The sequence below is a fragment of the Sardina pilchardus genome, chromosome 7 (assembly GCF_963854185.1).
Source record: "Sardina pilchardus chromosome 7, fSarPil1.1, whole genome shotgun sequence".
Taxonomy (NCBI): domain Eukaryota; kingdom Metazoa; phylum Chordata; class Actinopteri; order Clupeiformes; family Clupeidae; genus Sardina; species Sardina pilchardus.
The window spans coordinates 26,572,512-26,594,649 of NC_085000.1; the positions used below are offsets into that span (position 1 = coordinate 26,572,512).

At 39.9% G+C, this 22,138-nt stretch overlaps 1 protein-coding gene across 1 annotated transcript; it reads left to right on the top strand.

The window, feature by feature from the left end:
• The first annotated feature begins 997 nt into the window (after window positions 1–997).
• LOC134087812 (plakophilin-1) lies at window positions 998–21,506 on the top strand. The gene is made up of 14 exons (XM_062541571.1): window positions 998–1,281; window positions 4,869–4,990; window positions 7,495–7,874; window positions 8,358–8,499; window positions 10,982–11,189; window positions 11,765–11,933; window positions 13,526–13,643; window positions 14,003–14,167; window positions 14,561–14,737; window positions 15,316–15,469; window positions 15,615–15,801; window positions 17,191–17,275; window positions 19,422–19,531; window positions 19,716–21,506. Exons 1-13 carry the CDS (start codon window positions 1,107–1,109, stop codon window positions 19,494–19,496), a joined length of 2,157 nt encoding a protein of 718 aa, XP_062397555.1. The 5' UTR covers window positions 998–1,106; the 3' UTR covers window positions 19,497–19,531; window positions 19,716–21,506.
• The last annotated feature ends 632 nt before the right edge of the window (window positions 21,507–22,138 follow it).

Here is a 22,138-nt window from a genome sequence, read left to right on the forward strand (position 1 = left end):
TATGATATGGCACCGTAATTAGCTAGGCAAGCTATATATACAACCTATAAGTCACTGTAGCTTTTGACTATTGACTTTTGATACAATACTTCACAGAAAAGTCCAGACTTATACAAGGTCAAAATTATAAAAGGCAAACTGTTTTTTTTCTTCTCGAAAACTAGCAAGTAGGCTAACAGAAAAAGTGCTGTTAATTAATCAGGGCAGTGTTTTAGTGGCCTTTAAAAACAAAGAGTTTGGCCACTCCATAAAAAGCACAAGTAGGCTATCTACTGTATAGTAAGCAATGCTACAGCTTTATAAGCGTTTTTTCATGACTCCCTCCCTCTCTCCCCTCATACTCATATGAACTTAGGCAATGTAAGGCATATACCAATGCCATGGATGGGCATTTGTAGGCATACTATTGCATAACTTCACAACTAACTTTTATCTGCCGTCTGATGATTATAAACCAATTTACAACCAATTGTCGGTTTGTCTTTCATGGACCTTTTATCCTCAAGTCTCAAGTCCAACATTGACCATTTCAGATAATTTTCGCCTAATGCAAACGTATGTTCGCAGACTAACTTATTGGTGACTCGTCAGTGCGGGTCAGATCCAACTGCATGCATATGCATGTTTATATCGGCAATGGGGACGCTGTGACGCCGATGGCTGCATGCGTCTGTGCCACATTCGGGTTGGGTGCCAGCGGGCATTTAGGTTCAACCTGTGGAAATTTCCTAGTCATGTCCTGGTCGCCGGTGCCCTATCTAAGTAAAAGCTATATAGCCTCTTGTGTAATATAGGCATACTACAAAAAAATATAGAAATATATGCAATATGATGATAAATAACTAACATATATTGTAATGTAAGAACTCTTGAAGTTCCTACGTGTATGATTATCAATCTTTCAGAAGGGACCGCAATCAATGTGCCTGTGAGTTTTACGCCACACCTATAACCTGGGCGTGGTAGAGGTGTGGCGCACACCATAGGTACAGACATTTGTTGCTGCGTGGCGTAGTCTGTATCTCCTCATGAAAAGTCATTCAGTCGACAATTTATAGGATATAGGGCGTTCATTCGGTAGCGACCAGGATAATTTCGCTGAAAAAATGGCTGTTGAGCCGTTGCGTTCGGCGAGGTCTTTTGGAAACAGCGAGGATACATCTCTCGCCCTGCCATCAGATGACAAATTACGCACGGGACAACAACGTGTACTAGATCAAGTTCACACTATAAAGAGGAGCAAGTCGAAACAACTTAAAAACGGATCACTCTCACCCACGAGTAAGTTAATTCTGAAATATTACATAGGCCTCAATATTAGACTGCATATTTCTCCAATAATGGAAATTAGCCTAAGTCATTTTCCATTCTGGAATACGAGTTAAAAGACTGAAGTCTAGTGTGTCGGTGAGGTGAATTACTCTTGTGTGTTACGAAAAACACTTCTGTCAGCAGTTTGGTATGCCCCCCAATTTCATAATATGAGGAGCTAGCATTTTGACAGTCATGACCATTTCCTAACCCCAAATGCGTTTGCAGTTTTCGGTAGTGTGTGCTTTAGAAAGCTCTAGATACTTTACATACTTTTTAATGTATTTATATATAATTGTTGTCATTTGATGCATTACCATAGTTAACCTTAGGCTAATTTACACCGCTAGTCCCTAGGCAGAGCACTATTTCATATTCATCAACATTTAACAAACAATAAGACAGATCACAAATCCTCCATCAGTATGATGACACACACACACACACACACACACACACACACACACACACACACACACACTTGGGTGCGTGCTGCTAGAAAATTTGATAATAATTCTGGATCCCAGTCACCCACCCACACACACACACACACACACACACACACACACACACACACACACACACACACACACACACACACACACACACACACACACACACACACACACCGATAATATATCAGTGTCAGATAGAATCGTGCACAAAAGTTGTGTCTTAGTGATGGTGCATTTACAGTTTTTTACAATTACTTTGCAACTATTTTCAGAACCTTGATGTCATATTTCAAAACTCTAGACGCGAAACTCACAACCAATGATCAAAATGCAAATTTTTAGACACAAAACTCAAAACGGTGGGTTAACACTTGTAACACAGGCTGTCTAATGTTCAAAACATTGGATTGTGCATTCACATCTTCAAAGAAATCTTGCACTTGTTCAATCATTGGTTCAAAAAACATTCAACATTGTTCGTACAATCATTAGATATTGTATAACAAAATAGATGATACAGGTTTCATTATGGTACATGTACAGTACAGTAAACACATCTCTGTAAAAGTACTGCAGTAGTAGAGACAAAGTGCAGACAAAATACTACAGACAAAGTGTAATCATCAAACAAAGTTTGTAATATATTGATGCAAAACACTAGCCTGGCAAGCCAAACTACACAGAAATGTATAGCAAAACACACAACAGTACAATCACAAGTTAACATAGGTTTATTTGAATTAAAGTAAAAATAGTTAGCTATGAAATAGAAAAGAAAAGACAGCCTGATGAAAATATAAAATATAAAAAATATATGCTAATTGGTTCATGCTCCACGCTAATTGGTGACAGTGAATCTTGTTACAGTATCTTGAAACTTTCATGATTTGCAGTAAACATGAAAGATTGTGTGTCTGTTTCCATGCAACTAACATTAAGACTAGAGTAATGCAACAGTTACATATCGTTTTTAGCAGTTGTATCAATTGATAGTTGGATCATTGTAAGGAAATGAATAGACGCTCATTTGAAATGTAATGTGTGAATTGCCGTTTGAAATAGTAGTAGGCTACTTTGATGTTAAGTTGTATCATATTGAACATGAATGAACAAATTATCTAAGTTGTATGTGTGTTGTATCCAAGCAATTGAGAAAAGGGTTAGAGTTTTGAAAAATGTGCATTTTGATCATTGGTTGTGAGTTTTGTGTCTAGAGTTGTGAAAAATGACATAAAGGTTCTGAAAATAGTAGCAAAGTCATTGTAAAAAACTGTATCACTCACTTTTTGTCAAAGCCTAACTGTACAGAGATTCTACACACTAATGGTTGTTTCGTTTGCCTGCCCCGGACAGGTATTTCAGTAAGAAATGTTGGATAGTCAAAGCATGCATACTATGCAGCTTCTATGGATAGAGAGGATCTGATCTGTTTAAAATGCCAAATTGTAGTTAATTGTTGTAGTCATTTTCTTATTTTTGTATTATTAGGCTATTATAACAATTTGAATCTAACATGATACCAAGATATTTAAATTCGGTGCTATATCAATGAATTCACCTTCAATGAGAACGCTTGCATGGCGGTGTCTGACTCTTGTTTTGGTGAACATCACTTTTGTCTTGCTAATATTTGAGCTAAGACTGGAATAGTTTATTACTTTAGTTAGTTTCCCACTGCTAACTATCCTGTTTTTGCCTGCGTGCATATAAGACCATGTATATAGTTGCACTCCACTCTTTCCTCCCTCAGTATGTCATTATTACCCAATCAATGGAGAAGGGTAAAGGAGATCCCTCACTCCTAGTTGAATGGACATGTTCTGTGTGGAGGCTACACCTTGTTACATGTGGCGTGAATGGTTTTATGATCTTGAAGGTTAACTTTTCGATGTGTTTCTATGCTGACTCCTGAGCTGTAATACAAGACACATTTCTGTGTCATCGGAGAAAAGTATTATCTTATCTTATCTTATTTTGTCTTTACTCCATGATAGTGCCGTGGAGGATCATTGATATAGAGCTGAGCTAGGGGCCTATATGATCCTTTGAGTACACCACACGTTGTGTACTTCATGTAACTGGAGGACATCCTATTTCACACTGCATCCTATTTGATAAGAATGATGACATCCATGTCCATGATTTTGATGAGAAGTTAAAGTTTGATAGTTTAGAGATCAAGATATCATGATTCATTATATTTAAGGCTTTATGGCAACAGCTCCTCCCTTCTCCAACCACAATCTTATTTGTTCTATGAAATGCAAGTTGGTAGGGTTTTTCTGAAGCTAGATTGCATGATGTATACCAGGGTTGCAGCTGTAAAGACGTGTTGTTTTGCACATGTCGATATTGGCTTAGGTTTGTTATTTGTGTGTTTATGTACATGTATGTGACATGACAATCAGACTTGGATAATTACATTGAATTGCATGTGGATAATTATGCTGATATGCAATTTCAGCAACTCTAAATGATAGTGGCTATTATTATGCAATGCCTATTATATTATTATGACAGCCGCACTAGCAAAGCGACGGTCAAATAGGTTTCGTCAGAGTTGTTTTTCTTCCGTATTTTTTTTTGTTTGGTGCATTTCTGTCAATGCTTCCCGGGACACTGAAACACTGGACACTGACCGGGCTGCGTGAAACTTGGTGGGATTGTAGCCCCACGCATGCACAGAAAGAGACACACACTAAAGACACATACACACACACGCACACACACACAGTACACACACACACACACACACACACACACACACACACACACACACAAACACATGTGTGTCACAAAATGATCCACATTTTTATCCTCATCTGCTACTACACATTTAAATGTTGTCCCTAGAATTGCTAAGGCTATTTTAGATTTATCTGAACTGCAATAGAGGTACTTCATCAAATTCATTGTATTTCTTCATAATACCTCTTCCTACTTTGAACTGTAATAGGCTACTTCATGAAATTCATTAGATATATCATTCATGAAAAATAAAAACTATTATAGAATATTGTGGTAGTAAATATTGCTTTCTCTGCAAGTCTAAGTCTCTCTTTCTCACACCCTCCCTTTTATGCTCCGCATTTCCTCATCCAGGTCCAGTAACACACGCAGCAGAATCAGAGTCTGTGTCCTTCAGGTTCTCACCCTCAGGAACCATAAATGGCAGTATCTTTGGAAGGAGCAACTCATCTACTGTGGCCAGCCGCAATAGAACGGTAATGACATAGTCTGGCACCACCATACTAAGCTCAACGTTTTAGAATGGAACATTAGTCTGGGGAGTCTGCGCTTTATTTCTACTGCACAAGAGGCGTGATCAATGCTAGTTCAAATGCATAGTTCAAATGACTCTGTACGTTTTTGGATAGTCCTTCAACCAATCAGACCAATGATCTGGGGGCGCCTTTTGGATATAGCTAGTTTGTGATTGGATCCAGAAGATGTGAACAGGAAGTAGGAGAGATAGATGTGCAGGTTTCCAGCCTGAGCTGCAGGGCGAAATCCAAATCGTCAGCAGATCAAGCAGGGTTTAGCCAGCCTAGTAATGTGTAGGTCGACCCCAGCTGTGGGGTGCTGGTAAGGGCAGCATAATGTGTCTCACTGCAAGCAGACACCATCACAGATGTGGTCAGTCGTTTTTTTTTTTTGTTAACAATATATTTCCAGGTACATTTTTTAAGTTGTTTTGGACAAAAGTGTGGCAGCTATACCTGACATAAGATTCATAATTGTCAGTAGTGGAGGAAGAGGCTTTCTTTTTAATTGAAGAACTCAATACTATATTCAAGAAATATTAAGATGCATGCAGCTTGCTGTCATAATTTATTTTCTCTTACAGGATTCAAATGAAATTAATGCTTTGTTGTGAGATGAATAAATGATTAAATGCTTTCATTCATCCTGTGTATTATGTTACAATAATACTTGATTGTAAATGTGACAGAGCTTCAAATTGGAATGGTTTGTGACAGTCGTGTGTTTTATAATAACTGACTGTTATAATAGTGTGCTATTTTAGAAACCTTTTCTTTCTCTTTCTTTCTCTGGATTGCTAAGGGAGGTTTCATCGAGCATAAATGCTTCATTGACCTCCAGGCTAGCTCTCTAGCTCTGTAGTTCGCTTTAAGTTGTTTTGGATGTTTTGATGTTTAATAGAATTACATAGAACTAAATGAAATTGAGCATTTTTGCCTTGAGCTCTCAGTTGTGTATTGTGTCTGAAGGCAACCATGGCAAACTTGTCTGCTTTCGTTGATAGACACAAGCAGTCATAAATCATTAATATATTACAGTAATGAATCAAGATGCTATCATGGGATCTTTTGATGCCTGAATGTTTTGCCATATTGGCAGGTTTGCATCTTGTGGTTCTGAAGTTCACTCCCTTTCATACAAACTGACATTCATTTGTGTCTTAAAGTTCACCCCAGTGCATAATAGAGCATTGGAAAGAATGACTGATGGTGTGTTGTCAGACTGATATTATTTGGTTTGGATTTATGTATTTATATTTATATATACATATTACTTAACATGTCATTGTCTTGTCAAGAAAGTACATTGTGCAATTTCAAAGTTTTAATTCCACGTCTTTGATTGCACAGACACATGTGGAAAAGTTGTAGTAATATTTGTTCGGTGATGGTTGGTGCCTGGAGCTTTGGCAGAAAACATTGTTAGAAATCAAAGATAGTTTGCTCATAAATACTCAGATAATTGTCTGCGAAGGCCTAAACAGCTCAGCATGTCTGAGATGGCAGACATTATCTAATATCATGTATTTTTTGTTTCAACTGGTTTCAATCTACAGGCTATTCCTCAGTTATTTATATTATATTATATTTTTTAATTATTGTAATAATTGTATGACAGAGCTAGAGAGTCATAGCCTGGCCCCGTTTAGATCGTCTTTCAGGGAGGTCTGGCAACCAAGTTTAGTTTATGACTGTTTCCCTTAGACAAGAAATGTCAGGCCAATCAATGAGGAGAGTGGAAGATTAAACCTAAACTTATTGTGATAAACAGACGCAGCAACACCTGCAAACGTCAAATAAATGTATACAGTAGGTAGAGTAGACCCACATAAATTGTCTCCTGACTGTTGCCACTGTTTATGGTCAGTTTGTAAAGTTTAGGTGAAGTAGGAAGTAACGTTAAGAATCTCTGATCAATGTGATTGGTAAGAGTGGACCAATGATTTCAAAATTAAAAGTGTTGAAAACGTTTCTCAATGGAGAGTTCCCAGTCCCAGAGTCTATTTACTTTTCGGATACTGACTCTATCCACTTAGTGAATGAGTCTGGATATTTCCAGGCTAAGAGAGAGTCATTCAGTTTGTTATGCTTGTGTTAGAAAGGGCTTACTGAGACTGTGCATTGTATGGAGTCAGTGAGTTCTCACAACGTTGCTTCAGTGTTAATTTGATATGTCAAAATGGTTAAGGAGTGTTTCAGTCTGTGCTTCATGTTAGGTTTTTAGTGAGTGTACAGCAACAACAGCTAATGGCCTCCTTACACCAAACAATGTTGACAAGATTTGGGAAAGATTCTTGAAAGATTGTACAGTAGTCTTTTAACGAATGCCCCCCATTCAAGCTTTACTCAAAACACTACAATCTTTCAAGAATCTTTCCCAAATCTTGTCAAAGTTGTTTGGTGTAATTGGGGCCATTAGTTACTGTGATAGCAAGAAATCTCACTCCTTCTTCTGACTCCTTAAGGTCGTCCAGCAGAAGAGCCGCACCCTTTCTGGAAGGTCCAGGAGACAGCACTCCAGCTCCAGCCAATGGGAGCAGCACATCCAGTCCTCCAACTGGCCCCAACCTCCCATGCCGACGGCAAGCAATGGTATCAAGCCCAGCGTCAGTGTCCCGACACTGGCGCCCGCCAACGTCGTGAAGCGGCCCACCGGGCAGTCCTCCACAAGGCAGGCACGGAACAGCGTCCATTCCATGACCAACGAGGCGGCAATCAGTCAAGCGGTCAGCAACAAGACGATCATCACCACCAGCACCGTACAGAACCACTCTGCGGCGCGGCCGCCATCGAACCCGGGCCAGGTGGAGACCAAGATATCTGTCGTGGCCAAGGCCAAAACTGAGTGAGTGTCGATGACGCGCCGTCACGCTTCCATGCCATTTCACAAGGACAGGGTGATGACTAATACACACCAGCTGAAAATACACTGCTGTGGTTATTTAATCTTTGTCTGTCTGCTCCAGTTCTAAAATAACATGACATGTGAGTGTATTACAACGCATGGTTTAAACCACCACAATTGGATGTTTGTGTTTTTTTTTTGTGTGTTCAGTTGAAGGTCGAGAATGTGTATATAGTATATCATGGGATGAGATTTTGGGTCAGGTATGCCCAAGAATTTGTGGAATGCCTTTACAGGGGTGTCACCACTGACTTAGACTGTACAAGCAGAGACAAAACAAACAACCTATGAATGCACACATAACTTGACAACAACACAAACGTGATGGGCAGGGGAGGGTTTGTTTGATTTCACACCACGTTCTCAACTGGCTCATGTCTGATCCCATTTTGAAAGAGTTTCCCTTTGTGGTCTCTCGAGCAGGCCGAACCCTCTCAGCGCTATGCCCGACATGACAATGCAAGAGGCAGTGGAGTATCTCTCAAAAGAAGAGGGGAATTATCAGCTGTGGGGAGCATCCTTCATCCAGCATAGCACCTTTAAAGAGGACAAGTCCAAGCACGAGGTATGACTGGACAGACAGTAGACGCTGCGGCGTTACATGGGCGTTTCTGTTTGCTTACTCTTATTTGCTCGTGCCATAATGGTGTTTGTTACAGACACTAAATTACCGCATTCTGGTTCAAGATTCATGTGCAATCAGCATACTTTACCTGTTTTGTTTTTAATGTACAGAAGTGTAAGTTTGATTTTTTTTTAGATGTTCTGCTGCCATGTTGTGACGCATATATTTGTTTACCGTGGGCGTCACAGTGGCACCACTCATCTGTGGATGTGATAAGTTAGCATCAGCAGGTGCCTTATATGTGATAAGCCACCTTCACACTCGGTTCATGCTGGTAGTAAACTGCTTTGAAATAGTCAATTACCAAAGCAAATACAATCTTGCTATTGTGAAACCTGAAATATGGAATAAGTGATAATATATTAAGCGATATTACCTTAAAATACTATTATGAAAGTGTCCATTTTAGTAGGCGATGAAACTAGGGCTGGAACAATTATTCAATTAATTACTCATTTCAATTTCATCATTAATTTAATAAACATGAATATGCAGCATATTCATTAACTTGTAAATGTTAGGCTTTTTTCATCATACTACTCTATGACAAAACTAAATATCTTTGGCGTGTGGACAAAAAAGACATTTGAGGACATAATTGATATTTATTCATTTAGCAAGCGCTTTTTAGCCTGGAGACCAGACTCTCTTTGCAGAAGGTCTGGCCTAGATCCATTTCACAAACGTTTATTTCTTGATTGGTGCACGCTTGTCTGAAGTTTGAAATCATTGGAGTTCAATTACTAACGTCTGGTAATGACGTACAGTATGTTACAGTTTTTTCCAATCGTTTACACACAATTTTGAAAACAGGGCTCTTTTTGTCTAAACACATCACACAATTAACCAAACACCACACCCAATCAGCAGAACATAACAGATTGTTAGCAAAATGGAATAATTCTGTCAAAACAATAAACACATTGATAAAACCTTATACTGTTCTCATATCACTAACACATTCTTTGAATGATTCTACACTGTCTCCATCTTATACACACCAACACAATAAATTCAAAACACATCTGTAAAAACCCTCTTCCAATATATGGATCTTATTCCGACATTGTTTGAGAGCATTAGGATGATTTAGATGACAAAAATATTTTGATGAACCCTCATCAAGCAATGCACAAAACTGATGCTGCAGACAATATTTATTTATTTCACTGTACCACAGTGACAAGTCAATCAACAGAAAATGGCAAAATTATAGTTCTTACTACTGTGAAGTGTAGAAAAATAAAAATCTATACACAAATAAAATGTACTGTACACTTACAGTCACTGAAGAAAAACTAAAGCAACAATACAAACAAGTAACAACAATATGTAATACTCTAATCATCTCTCCGTCTAGCTGGATCGGACATAAGAGTTCATCCACATCACAGGCTATGGGTGCCTCTCATTTGGGCTTTTATACATCCTCCCTCGCTCTTCAGGCCTCGGTCCTCACTGATCGACATAAAGAATAATGGGGCGAAAACAATGGGATAGTCTATCCAGTGTTAGTTATAGATCAGTGGGAACGCCCCTCGAGGATCGAGTCTTGAGTGCTGCGTTTTCAATTTTGCACATGTGTGCTTACACACCTGGTGGATGTGATTATTCAATGTGTTCATTAGTGTGGTCATTGGCAAGCCAGGGCTTTGTAATGAGAAGGAAGTACCTAACAATCTTTATCTGTGTCTAAGGTGTGAAAATGTGTTTTACGTTTTGACATTCACTGTGTGTAATGTTTTGCAAAAAGTGTGAAGCTGAATTTGTGCTTACTGTTGTACTACTCTGCACAGGTGTTTTGCCTCTTAAGTGTTAAGTATTGTTAACTGTCTGATAATCTTAATTTTAGTGTGTAAACGATTGGAAAAAACTGTAACCACGGGGGACACAATGATATTGATAGGCGGGAACGCCCTCTGTTGCTCTTGCCAGAGTGACGAGAGTGGATCAAGGTATCCCAGATGGAGAAGTGGAGATGAAATTGAGCGGAAGTGTGTAGACAGTCAGGCTAGGCGCTTTTATCCAAAGCGACTGATGCCAGTAACATTGCAGATAAGAAGCATTGCCCCCAGAGCAGCTTGGGGCCCAGTGGTGGAAGCCAGGGATTCAACTCACAACTTTTTCAGGCTACTGCATGCTAGCCCAGCTCTTTAGTCACAGTTAATAATCATGGGCTTTGGGAAGCAGTGATCAATTTTTGATATACTGTATATGATTTATGATATGAATATAGACGGTGATTGCTTTTAAGCAAATGTGTGTGTGTGTGTGTGTGTGTGTGTGTGTGTGTGTGTGTGTGCGTGTGCGTGTGCATGTGTGTGTGTGTGTGTGCATGTGTGTGTGTGTGTGTTCATGTGTGTTTGTGTGTGTTCATGTGTGTGTGTGTGTGTGTGTTTATGTATATATTCTGTTACATTAGGTCCTGCAGCTTCAAGGGATACCTCCCCTGGTGGCTCTGCTACGGCACTCCAACTCTCAGGTGAAGCAGACTGCGGCCGCCGCCCTGAGGAACCTGGTGTTCAAGAACAGCAACAACAAGCTGGAGGTGGTCCGCTGTGAGGGCATCGAGGAGGCTCTGGTCCTACTCAAGGAGACCAACTCTGCCTTCACTCAGAAGCAGCTAACAGGTGCAGAGCATTTTCAGCCATTGACAAGGATATAAGGATACAGAGATGTTTATTTGTCACATGCATATGATTACTAATGTAAAGAATGCAGTGAAATTGTCAGTTCCTTCACCCATTGTGCAAACTGGTTTACTGTAAGTCGGTGGCCGTGAAAAACATTTGCGAGTTGTAAATCCAAAGGCCTGTCATTTAAAAAAAATGTACTTTTTGAACCAAAAACAATGGATGTACATTTTTAAGGGCCCAGTACTGTATGTACTTTTAGAGGAAATCTAAATAGTGTAAGTACTGTAGAATAGGAGAGGGCACCATACACTTTAGTCTCTGTAGTTAGTGGCTAGTTACTACAAAACAGAGAACAGATGCACCACAAAGTGCATGGTTTATTAGCAATGGGAAATAAATAATTATTAATTTATGATATTAATACTAAATGCTATATACTAAATGTGTTGATAATGGTGATGGTCTGGTCTACCCTAAAATGATTGCAGCTTCCAGGTCTTTAAATAGGAATATTATCAGCCAGTTTGGTTACAGTAGGTTAACATGCTCTCTCTCTCTCTGTTGCTCAGGCCTTCTGTGGAACCTGTCGTCAGCAGACGCACTGAAGCCCCCTCTCATCAAAACAGCTCTCCCGGTTCTGACGGACACCATTGTGGTGCCCTACACGTGCTGGTCAGAAACCAGCGCCAGTAACAATGGCGACCCCGAGGTGTTCCACAGTGCCACCGGCTGTCTGCGGTAAGGGCGGAGGATGCACCTATTTGCGGAGTATTACCACATGGCCTTGTGTGATTATAAAGTTTTATGAGAACAGATGTTGGTATGTCACAGCTCCTTGGCATACTCGTGGCAAGTGACTCATGCTGTGCGGTATTGGTTTGACTGTGTCAGCCATTTTAGTCTCAACTTGGCGTTCAATTAATTTCTTTTCATTCACAACAATGAGAGCACAGCTGAAAATAGCCTTTACTGAAATTGGTGCTTTCACTATTCAGATTTTCATCTGCATGGCTGAACTATTAATGGGGTGATGGCATGTTTTAATGTAATAATAGATTTTTTCTTTCATATCTCTCGTAGTTTCTTTCATATCTCTCGTTTCATATCTCTCGTAGGTCTTTTGACATTCTGATAATTGGTACATGATTCAGTCTTTTTTCATGCATTTTTTACCATCGCTGGTATTTTTCCAGTCTTGATTTAATGGCTCTGACTTGATTCTAAAGACTAATGGATAAACCCTTGATAGCCCAATTATATTAGTAAGCAAAGTTCTACTGTAGCAATGCGGAGGTCTTTTGTTCGGTGGCTGCAGAGAGCATATACTGTACTGATAAAAGGTTATACTGTACTCGTACTCTAGAAGCTGTCATGCCTTGAATACTGTCTGGTGTATACAAATAGCTTGACGTCGTAGTTTGACTGGTGTCCAGACTAGTATACAAAAGCCCTGGAGGGAGAATGTTTTACATTAAGGAAATAAGTGTCAATGTCTGTGTTATTAATAGATGCCACAGGGCGCATGACATTTCTGACATGTCTGCCATTATCAAAGAATGAAAATGCTTGTCAAAGAGGTGGAGATGACTTCATTATTCATTTTCAGAAATGAGTTCAACCTAAAACACGGAATTATCCTTGTGTATAGAAAGTCATTTCTCCCTCACTCCGATTTATGGCTCTTGGCTTATACCATAGACATACATAGATGGAGGCTATTATGTTGTCAGAAGAAACCATGGTGAAGCATTACTGGAAGTTAGTTGGAAAATGCTGTGATTTCACTGCCTCTATGACTAAGTGTTGAACATTCCCTCCCTGCCCCCCAGGCAATAAACAATGAGGAGAACAGAATCAGAACAGACAGCAGGGCGTGTTTACACTTGGTTCTACAGATGTTTGGTGATCTGATCACAAATGGATGCTAAATATAAGTATAAAAGTATAACAAGTATAAAAGTATGATCCTGTCCCTTAAAACACCTGGGTGCTTTGGGATGCATTTGGCCTCCTACAGCTTGTAAAGTAAAACTCTTATGTGCTCTGATAAGTCCCCAACAATGAGAGTCCTAATGTCATGAGGGCAGAGAGGAAGAACCCAAGGGCTCAGCACCACCTTTGGCAGTACACTTGTATGAGCGGTTTATATTATGGTTTCGGCTGCCCACCTGTCATCACTGCATCCAAAAACCAAGTGTAAACACGCCCATAGAGAGTCAGCTTCAGAGGTGTAACGTGGAACATTAGTGACACAGAATGTTGTTATATCTGCAATATCCATGGTAACAATCTTGCGTGGTGACTAAGCCGGCGTTTAATCTTCCCAACAGCAACTTGAGCTGTGCCAGTAAGGGGGAGAGGCAGGCAATGCGGGACTGTGACGGACTTATCGACGCCCTTGTCTCATACGTGCAGTCCTGTGTGACTGTTGACAATGCAGATGAAATGGTAATTCTACTTGCAGACATATACTATCAACTGCTGTGTCTTTGTGATGTTGCTGGTCATGTCAGTTCCCAGTGCAGCATTCTCTAATGACCAATCAAACCCTGCATACAGCGAGTCCAGTTTTACAATGCAACAATTTATAATTGTTTCAATAAGAACTTGAAAATGATTAAGCTAGCATCATATTAACATGTCTCGTAAGATATACAGTACATATGCATATTACAAGGCATTGAGCAATGTTGTGTTCAGAAGATCTGTTTTTGAGATACAGCCATATTGGTTTTGAATTTCAGTTGTTGTAAGTTATATTGTTTGCTGAATTGTGCTCATTAGTGTGATTTTTTTTGTCCTCATAGTCGGTGGAGAACTGCGTGTGCATCCTGCACAATTTGACATACCAGCTAGAGACAGAGGCCCCAGAACAGTTCAATGCGTGTAACGAATCCTCTGCAACGAGAGCCGCTGCCGACAAAAAGTCCCAAACTATCGGCTGCTTCAGTCCCAAAAGCAAAAAGATACAGGTAATGCACAGCTAGATCTGTATTGTCCATTTGTCTGCCTGTAGGCCTTATTCTAAAGAAATTTTAAAGCTATTTGTGGTTTATGACTCTCATTATATATCATTCATTATACATTTGATTTGTCTCAATCTCAGCTCTCGCATTTATTGCATACAGTCACAACTTAGAGAATATCTGCATTAGACACTAATATAATTGTATGATCATTTTATGTCTACAGAGGTTCTCATATCCTCCACATAAGTAGTAAATACTCTTGATCCATTTGATTTGTTAGTTATATTAATATGTATTTAGTTGTATTTATTTGTCAGTCATATTAGCTCCATTTATACTCTGTGCCAAAACTAGCATACGCGTGCCCACCCTAACTGTACTGATCCATCTTGACAGAACACCTTTAACTCTCCTCTGATGAAGGAGGAGGAGAGCGACCCAAAAGGCCTGGGTTTGCTCTACCACTCCAAGACCATCCAGACGTACCTGTCCCTGTTGGGCTCCAGTCAAAAAGATGCTACACTGGAGGCCTGCTGTGGCGCAATGCAAAACCTCACTGCCAACAAGGGCCCTGTAAGACTTGCTGAAAGAGGAAATAGCTTCAAGTGTGATAAATCATTGCCCTGCTTGTTTCCATTCAGGCTTTGGCGGTCACACCCTGTGCTTGAGACAATAGATTAAATGTGAACTGGAGGCTGCCATAAAGAGTGTGTCATTGATTTGTGAACTAATACTCACAGTTGTTTAGCTAGAATAGTGTGCTATTGTTAAAACTGAGGCATCGTTGTTTTGTTCATTTTTGTTCCCATGAAGTTACATTCCAGGTGAGAAACAGGCATGAGTTGAGTTTACACAGTTTACATAGAACAACTGAAGTGCAAAATATGACCATGTCTCTTTTTAACGGTCATAATATTCACATAAAATGGTTTGATTCCCAATGGAATCCAGATGAACGCCTGAAAAATGCTTCAATGCTTCATGATCTGGTGTAAATTAGTCTTGACAGTTTTTGCATACTGGAAGAAAATTGATGAATGCCTCAAAACCTGGAATCTGAGCATCAGTGTGATTTTACTTATGAAATAAGTTCTAAACTATTATGAATATGTTGAAGTTTGAATAACAACAGTAGTTATGGATTTTTCCAGGTGTCTAGCCACATGAGTCAAACCATAGTGCAGAAGCTGTGTGGCTTGCCGAACATCTCCCCTTCACTCCAGTCCCCTAACCCCAGCCTGCAGAAAACCGCCATGTCCCTGATTGGCAACCTCAGCAGAACCACATCACTACACAGCAGTATTGGTAAAGGCAACTAATTGTCTATCACTCAATTAGCTATCAGTATGTTAGTTGCTACGTGTGGGTGTAGTTGTATAAATCTCAACATGTTTCTCTTGGTGTGTGTGTGTGTGTGTGTGTGTGTGTGTGTGTGTGCGTGTGTGTTTAGCACGGCCTATCCTTCCCCAGCTTGCCTTGCTGCTGTCAGCTGACCCTAAAGAACTGGGCAACTCTGACGACACAGTGATGACTGCGTGCAACACCATGCGCACACTTGTGATGTCCGAGCCTGATGTGGGCAAGAAGGTGGTGAACACTACCCTGGTGCAATCTCTCAGTGAACTGAGTGAGAACAGGTAAGACCACTGAAATGAACATGAAGTCTTTTCACCTGTGTAGTGCCCAAGCTGATCTTTATCTCTCCGTGCTGATGGTTGTTGTTAAATGTGGCCTCCCAGACAGACACCTCAGATAGGTGTTGATAATAGCACAGTCTCTGGTATGGAGAATTGCAGTCTATGGGGAATTCGGCAAACGTCGTACTCCAAGTTTACGCCCATTAAAGCAATGCTAAAGCCCTTTTCCTCTGTCGCATGAACGTTATTTGTTTATCCAGCAGATAGCAATATCCACAGACAAGATAGAGTATGTTGCATGATTTTATGAATGTATGATGTATTGCGACATTGAAGCAAGTCAAATTTGTAGTGGGCCGCGAAGTGAATGCAGAAATGCTATTCACCCTATTATGAGTTGATAAACCACTGAAACGATTTTGAAAACATAACGAAAACATACGAAAAACATACGAAAAACTCTTTAGTGTTGCTTAAAGATGCAAGGACTGGAAACACTCTCCAGTGGAGGGTTGCCAGACCCTATTCACAAGGTGATTGAGTATTGATGAAAGCAGGCTGGTCTAATGCTCCATCATAGACTTGATTACTGGTAGAATTGAACAACGTGCCATAGAATATGTTTTTACAAGTGCTTGGAAGTCTGGATATATGGACTAGGTGTTCTTTTTTTTGAAAAATCTTCTCAATCCGTTGGCTGTCCACTTAGTGCACTGTAAATTGGTCTTCTTCCTCCATGAGCTGCAAACAAACATAATGGTGGCAGATAATAATAATAAAAATACACTGTTTGGAGGGTGGAGGGCTGAGCTACCTCTCTGGTGTGTATTGTTAGGTCTTTGGTTCAAATACGATGTCATTTGCTTTGGACAAAAGCGTCTCCCCGTTCAAATTGAATTTATTTCATTTTTCAGTTAGGAACTTCACATGTGAAATGCATCAGTGTGTATCCACTTCATCGGCATACACATACGTCTGACAGCATATAGAATGCCCGCACACACATATATAGTACATACCATGTAGAGCATGGCCATATGCACATGTAACATAACACGCACGTACAACATACAGTACCTCATGGAGTCGATTAGGAAATAAATATAAACAATGCAGTAGCATCCAATATGGCTTACCCTATGTGCTTGTGGTCTGTGGATTTTGTATAATGTCATGTTTACTCTCCGTGCATGTATGTTCATTCAAACTATACAAATAAAGCTGTAATGATACTTACTCTCCCCGTGCATGTATGTTCATTCAAACCATACAAATAAAGCTGTAATGATACTTAAAGTTTGATGCTGATTGTATTCCAGTGTACATATCACACTGGCGTTTTGTTTATATATAAATGAAACATTAACAAATCCTTTGTCTCCTAAACAGGAAGTTCCCAAAGGCTAGCAAAGCTGCAGCCGTTCTGCTGCACAGCTTGTGGGATGAGAAGGAAATCCAGAGCCTCCTGAAAAAAGTAAGAACACCTACAGTACAGTACAGCTCTCTGTTTAACCATTATGATTAACCGTGTGCCAGTGCCGCTCTCTGATGACTCATATCGCTACCAAATCACAGTGGACGTGCTAAAAAGCAGAACATGTTCTAAACAAATGTACTTTGTATACAAGTGTACTTTGTGTAGCTCCTGTAATCCTCCGGCGCATAAATTGTTTGTGTTTGTGCTGTTTTATGGGCTGCTAGATTGCTAGTCTAGAAGATTCTCTTCAGGACCATTTTCAGTGCAGACAGACAAGCAAACAGTCAGAGAAAGATGGAGGAGAGAAGGGCGGGGATGGGTGTGGTGCAGACATGTCTGTGTCTGTCAGTGAAGTGTTGCTCCTAGTTCTGAGAACTATCTGCTCTTTATTTTCTGAGTAATACAAAGACACACGCACACACACACACACACACACACACACACAGAAAGAGAGAGAGAGAGTGTGTTACTCAGTCACACTCCACCCCTTTCACTTTCTCCTCCATGTGAAGGCATAGTCCCACGCACAGGAATCCAATACAGTAGAAGGAGAGACTCACACATGTGCTGACACAGGCACTCTTGCATGTCCACATGCTGTACATGTGCTCACCGATCGATCGGTTCGATCCCCGACCAGTCCACGGCTGAAGTGCCCTTGAGCAAGGCACCTAAACCCTCACTGCTCCCTGAGCGCCGCTGGTTGGGCAGGCAGCTCACTGCTCTGGGTTAGTGTGTGATTCACCTCACTGTGTGTTCACTCTGTGCTGTGTGTTTTCACTAATTTGGTTAAATTGGGTTAAATGCAGAGAAAAGAATTTCCCTCGCGGGATTTCCCTCACGGGATCAGTACAGTACAACACTTGCATGATGGCTAAGTTTTTCTCCATGCTGTCTCTCTCTCACACTCCACACACACACACACACACACACACACACACACACACACACACACACACACACACACACACACACACACACACACACACCCTGAAGCAATGAAACAGAATTAAACAGGAATCCAGGGAGGTGAGTTTTGAGTAATGACAGTGACAGCAGAAAGAGAGAGAGAGAGAGATAGAGAGAGAGTGAGAAAAGAGAAATTAAAAGATGCAGACAGAGACACATACTGTAGCTTCCTTTCTTTCTCACACCTTGTCACATTATCAGTTACCCATTCCCATTTTAATTACACCCATTATGCTGCTAGCTGGTTTTAGCTGGTTTTAGCTCTGCTGGTTTTCTGCCAGCTCTTGCTGGTCTTTGCTGATGTACTACTGTAGCTGGTTGGGCCATTAGGTGGACATGCTGGCGTGGTCATCTGAGGAAGCTGGTCATACCTGTGTGACCATAGTGTGGGATACAGCTGGTCTAAGATGGTCATGCTGGTGTGACCATAGTGTGGGATACAGCTGGTGTAAGATGGTCATGCTGGTGACCAGCCTGCCAAGCTTGCCATTGTAAGATGGCCATGCTGGTTTGCTAGAATGACCAACATAAGCTGGCATGGCCAGTTAAACTAGCAATGTAGACCATCAACGCCAAGTAAAATGACCAGCTTGAGGTGGTATGACAAGTATAACCAGCTGAATTACCGTTGTAAGTTGGGTAAACCATCTGAAGGAATGTTTTTGCAAGAGTTTTGCCAACCATCATGGTTGGGGGGGGGGGGGGACAAGCTTGTTATCCAGCAAACCACCTTTTTTACAGCAGGGTTTGACTGCTACATCTGAATGGTCTCGGATAGTTCACTTCTGCATTGGCCCTCTGAACCAAGTCTACAGATAATTAGCTTGGCTAATGGAGATAAGATCATGATGCAGAATGCAGATATGACACATGTGTCAGAAATGTACTGTAAGGCATAGTAGTAGCGTGAACTGTACGAACTGTAAATCTCGAGTTCCAGTCCTCGTGTGTTGAAGGAAATGGTGCAAAGATTGTCATCAGGTTTCAGTCCATGTTTTTGTCTTGGCATAATGCCAGTATTTTACAGTGCGACCACACCCAAGGGCAGTTCCCACATCTAGGTGATCCTACGTTATGTGCATGTGAATGTTGTTTTGTTCCTATAACTTATCCTTGGAAAAAATGGCAAATAAACATGCTGTAAATAGTTTGTTCTTTTATTTCTGTTCAACAGCTAGGGGAGAACAAGAACACATTTGTGAACGAAGTCACAACAGCTGCCCACAGGTCAATTCAGATTATTGAATGATGGCATGGACCAAGGATCCCACAAGACCATATATGGTAGGTGCTGTTCTTTCAATCCTGATGAAACTTAATCATAAAGTCACATCAAAATGCAAGTGGTTCTCATCATAGTATCACTATTGGGCTGGTAGTACAATTACTGTGTGTTTAATTACTGGGGAAGACAAACAATCACTTGAGACGGTCTGAACTTTGATACTTTATGGCCCCCTCTGTGCAGGTGGAGACATGTGTGCTCTTGAGTGGTACACGCCCATAGGGGATTCCATCTGCTCTATTTGGGAATGATTGCACTTATGTTGTGTAGAGGAACATGTCACCTCTAAAGCATGAACCATTGGAGAACTCTTATTTTCTGGCAAGAAATCTTCAATTCATTTTTGGATTTTTTTTTTTTAAATACATCTGCTATAATCCATCCATTGTCATGGACACCTCAGGTCTGCATTGACACTCCTACATGGATATATGGAAAGATGAAATTACAGTAAAAAAAAGAACAAAACATGTATTTTATCCAGTAGAACAGTAACAACAATGTACACGTACAGTGTAGTCTATAAGTCTGGCATGTTTTCTGTATCTGTCTCAGGAGGCGTTGGGGAAAGCTGTCCTTCAGGTTCAGATCTAGGGATGCTATTAGCTTTTTGTACCTTTCTTGTTATCTTCTAGGACGACTAAGCCACCCTTTCCTTAAATGAGTACATAAAGATGTAGTTTCTTGTTCATTGACTGTATTGTTTTCTTCACAGCCTCTACTGTATCTTGATGTTACCTTGTATTCAAGTATCAGAATTTTTTTGTAATTTTTGTTTTTTAAATGACAACATACATGTACGGTAACACTTTCTGTGAACACAGTGTCCATTATGAATGCATTCATAAAGGGTTTACACCACACACACCAAGCTTGGAATTAATTGGCATAAGTCTAAAAATTAACTTTATGATACTTCAGGCTGTAAGAGATTATTCTTCAACAGGGTAATGCCTTATGAGTGCAGTCCTAACTATTTTTGAATCGTTATACAGTATAATAATTGTACATTTTGTCAATCATCATGAAACGTAAACACTTTATAACCCTTTATGAATGTATTAATCTGCTTGGTTACTGAGTTTATATAAATATTAAGATCAATAGATGGTTTTCAGCATACTGGTTGCAGTTTATTCTGGGTTGTGGTGCTTGCACAGAAAATATGACAAAACTTGTCTTAGTAGCTCACTGCATTAGTTCATAAATTATCACTTATTGTTGCATTATATTCTTTCATTTTTACATACTCAATTCATTGCACACAAAATCAAATCTAAATAATTGTTTTTGGAAAATTGTACTATTTATGCTTGTTGAATGTAAGAAAAAGTCTTGTGCAGTATTGTAGGTAATGTAAGTTTCTTTTTTTCCCCTTTTTTTTTTAAATTCTACATGCATCTGAATTCTGAGACTTTAACCTGGTATTGTTCAAATGTAAAACAAACATGATACTTCCCATAAGGTCATAAACCATGGTTTTAATGAAATGGACAAATAAAATGTTGCAATGATTTTAATTCATTCTTTACTTTTGATAATGGATATACACAGTGTTTTACTCATTCACAGTGTTCACTTCTGTGGTATAATACAATACACATTAAATTAAGAGCTGACTAATCACTTATTATCACCTACTGTATCCTGGCTAATAGAATTCACAATGGAGAATTGGTCTGAACCCTCTCAGTTCATCTTGAATTTCATAGGGGCGTTTCCAGCATTGAAATTCAACTTAAGTTGGTACATTACTCTTACTGAATCTTTCAGCAGCAAAACTTCAACCTCCAGGACACACATAGTATGCTCAATTATTCACTGCTTTATGGTTCTGAGTCTCATTTCTTTTGTGCTAGCTTTACGAGTACAGTGCAGTGCCATATATGGGTCTTCTTAACATTCATCCCACAGATTTCTCTTGTGTCTCTTAGGAAGTGGACTTGTAGAGCTCGTCTTTAATAAATGCCTGAAGAGTTATTTACTAGGTGTGTGGTATCATTCTAACATTTGATATACACAGAGGCGGACATCCCAATTCCAGAAAGTAAAAGTCCTGCCATACTATAGTCTCTCTACCTGTGCACTTAACACAGGTGATATCACTAATTATCTGATGTACTGTACCTGGCTGCTAATTACGATGAGCTGGTTTACTGAATGGTTGGATCAAATACTTGGCAGGACTTTTACGTTCTGAACCCGGGATGTCCGCCTCTGGTTACACAATGTAAATGTCTTCTGACAGAATGAGTGACAGTTACTGAGGATTTTGTAGACTCTACATATACTGTAGACATACATAGATCTATATTCTAAAACTGAGGGTGCAGTGTATTCAGCTCTTATGAATATCTGATGCAGCGCTGTTTGGTACAGATGATTTTACAGTAACAGCAATGATGGCATGAGGTCAGTAGATCAGTCGAATAGACAGGACAAAGCCTACTGTAGAACAATCTGATAATAGTCACCAAATTCTTCTCAGTTGATCTTTTAGTACTTTTTCATGTATAATCAATTTCTGCTCAGGACATTTTTTTAACTTGTATAGTTAATAAGATAATTTGCATATTGGAATAAATTAGAGGATAGCCTACTAATAC

Coding starts and splice junctions, on each gene's coding strand:
- LOC134087812 (XM_062541571.1), top strand. CDS start 1,107: ATGGCTGTTGAGCCGTTGCGTTCGGCGAGGTCTTTTGGAAACAGCGAG. Junction 11,190..11,764: donor CACTCAGAAGCAGCTAACAG/GTGCAGAGCATT, acceptor TCTGTTGCTCAG/GCCTTCTGTGGAACCTGTCG. Junction 13,644..14,002: donor TTGACAATGCAGATGAAATG/GTAATTCTACTT, acceptor TTGTCCTCATAG/TCGGTGGAGAACTGCGTGTG.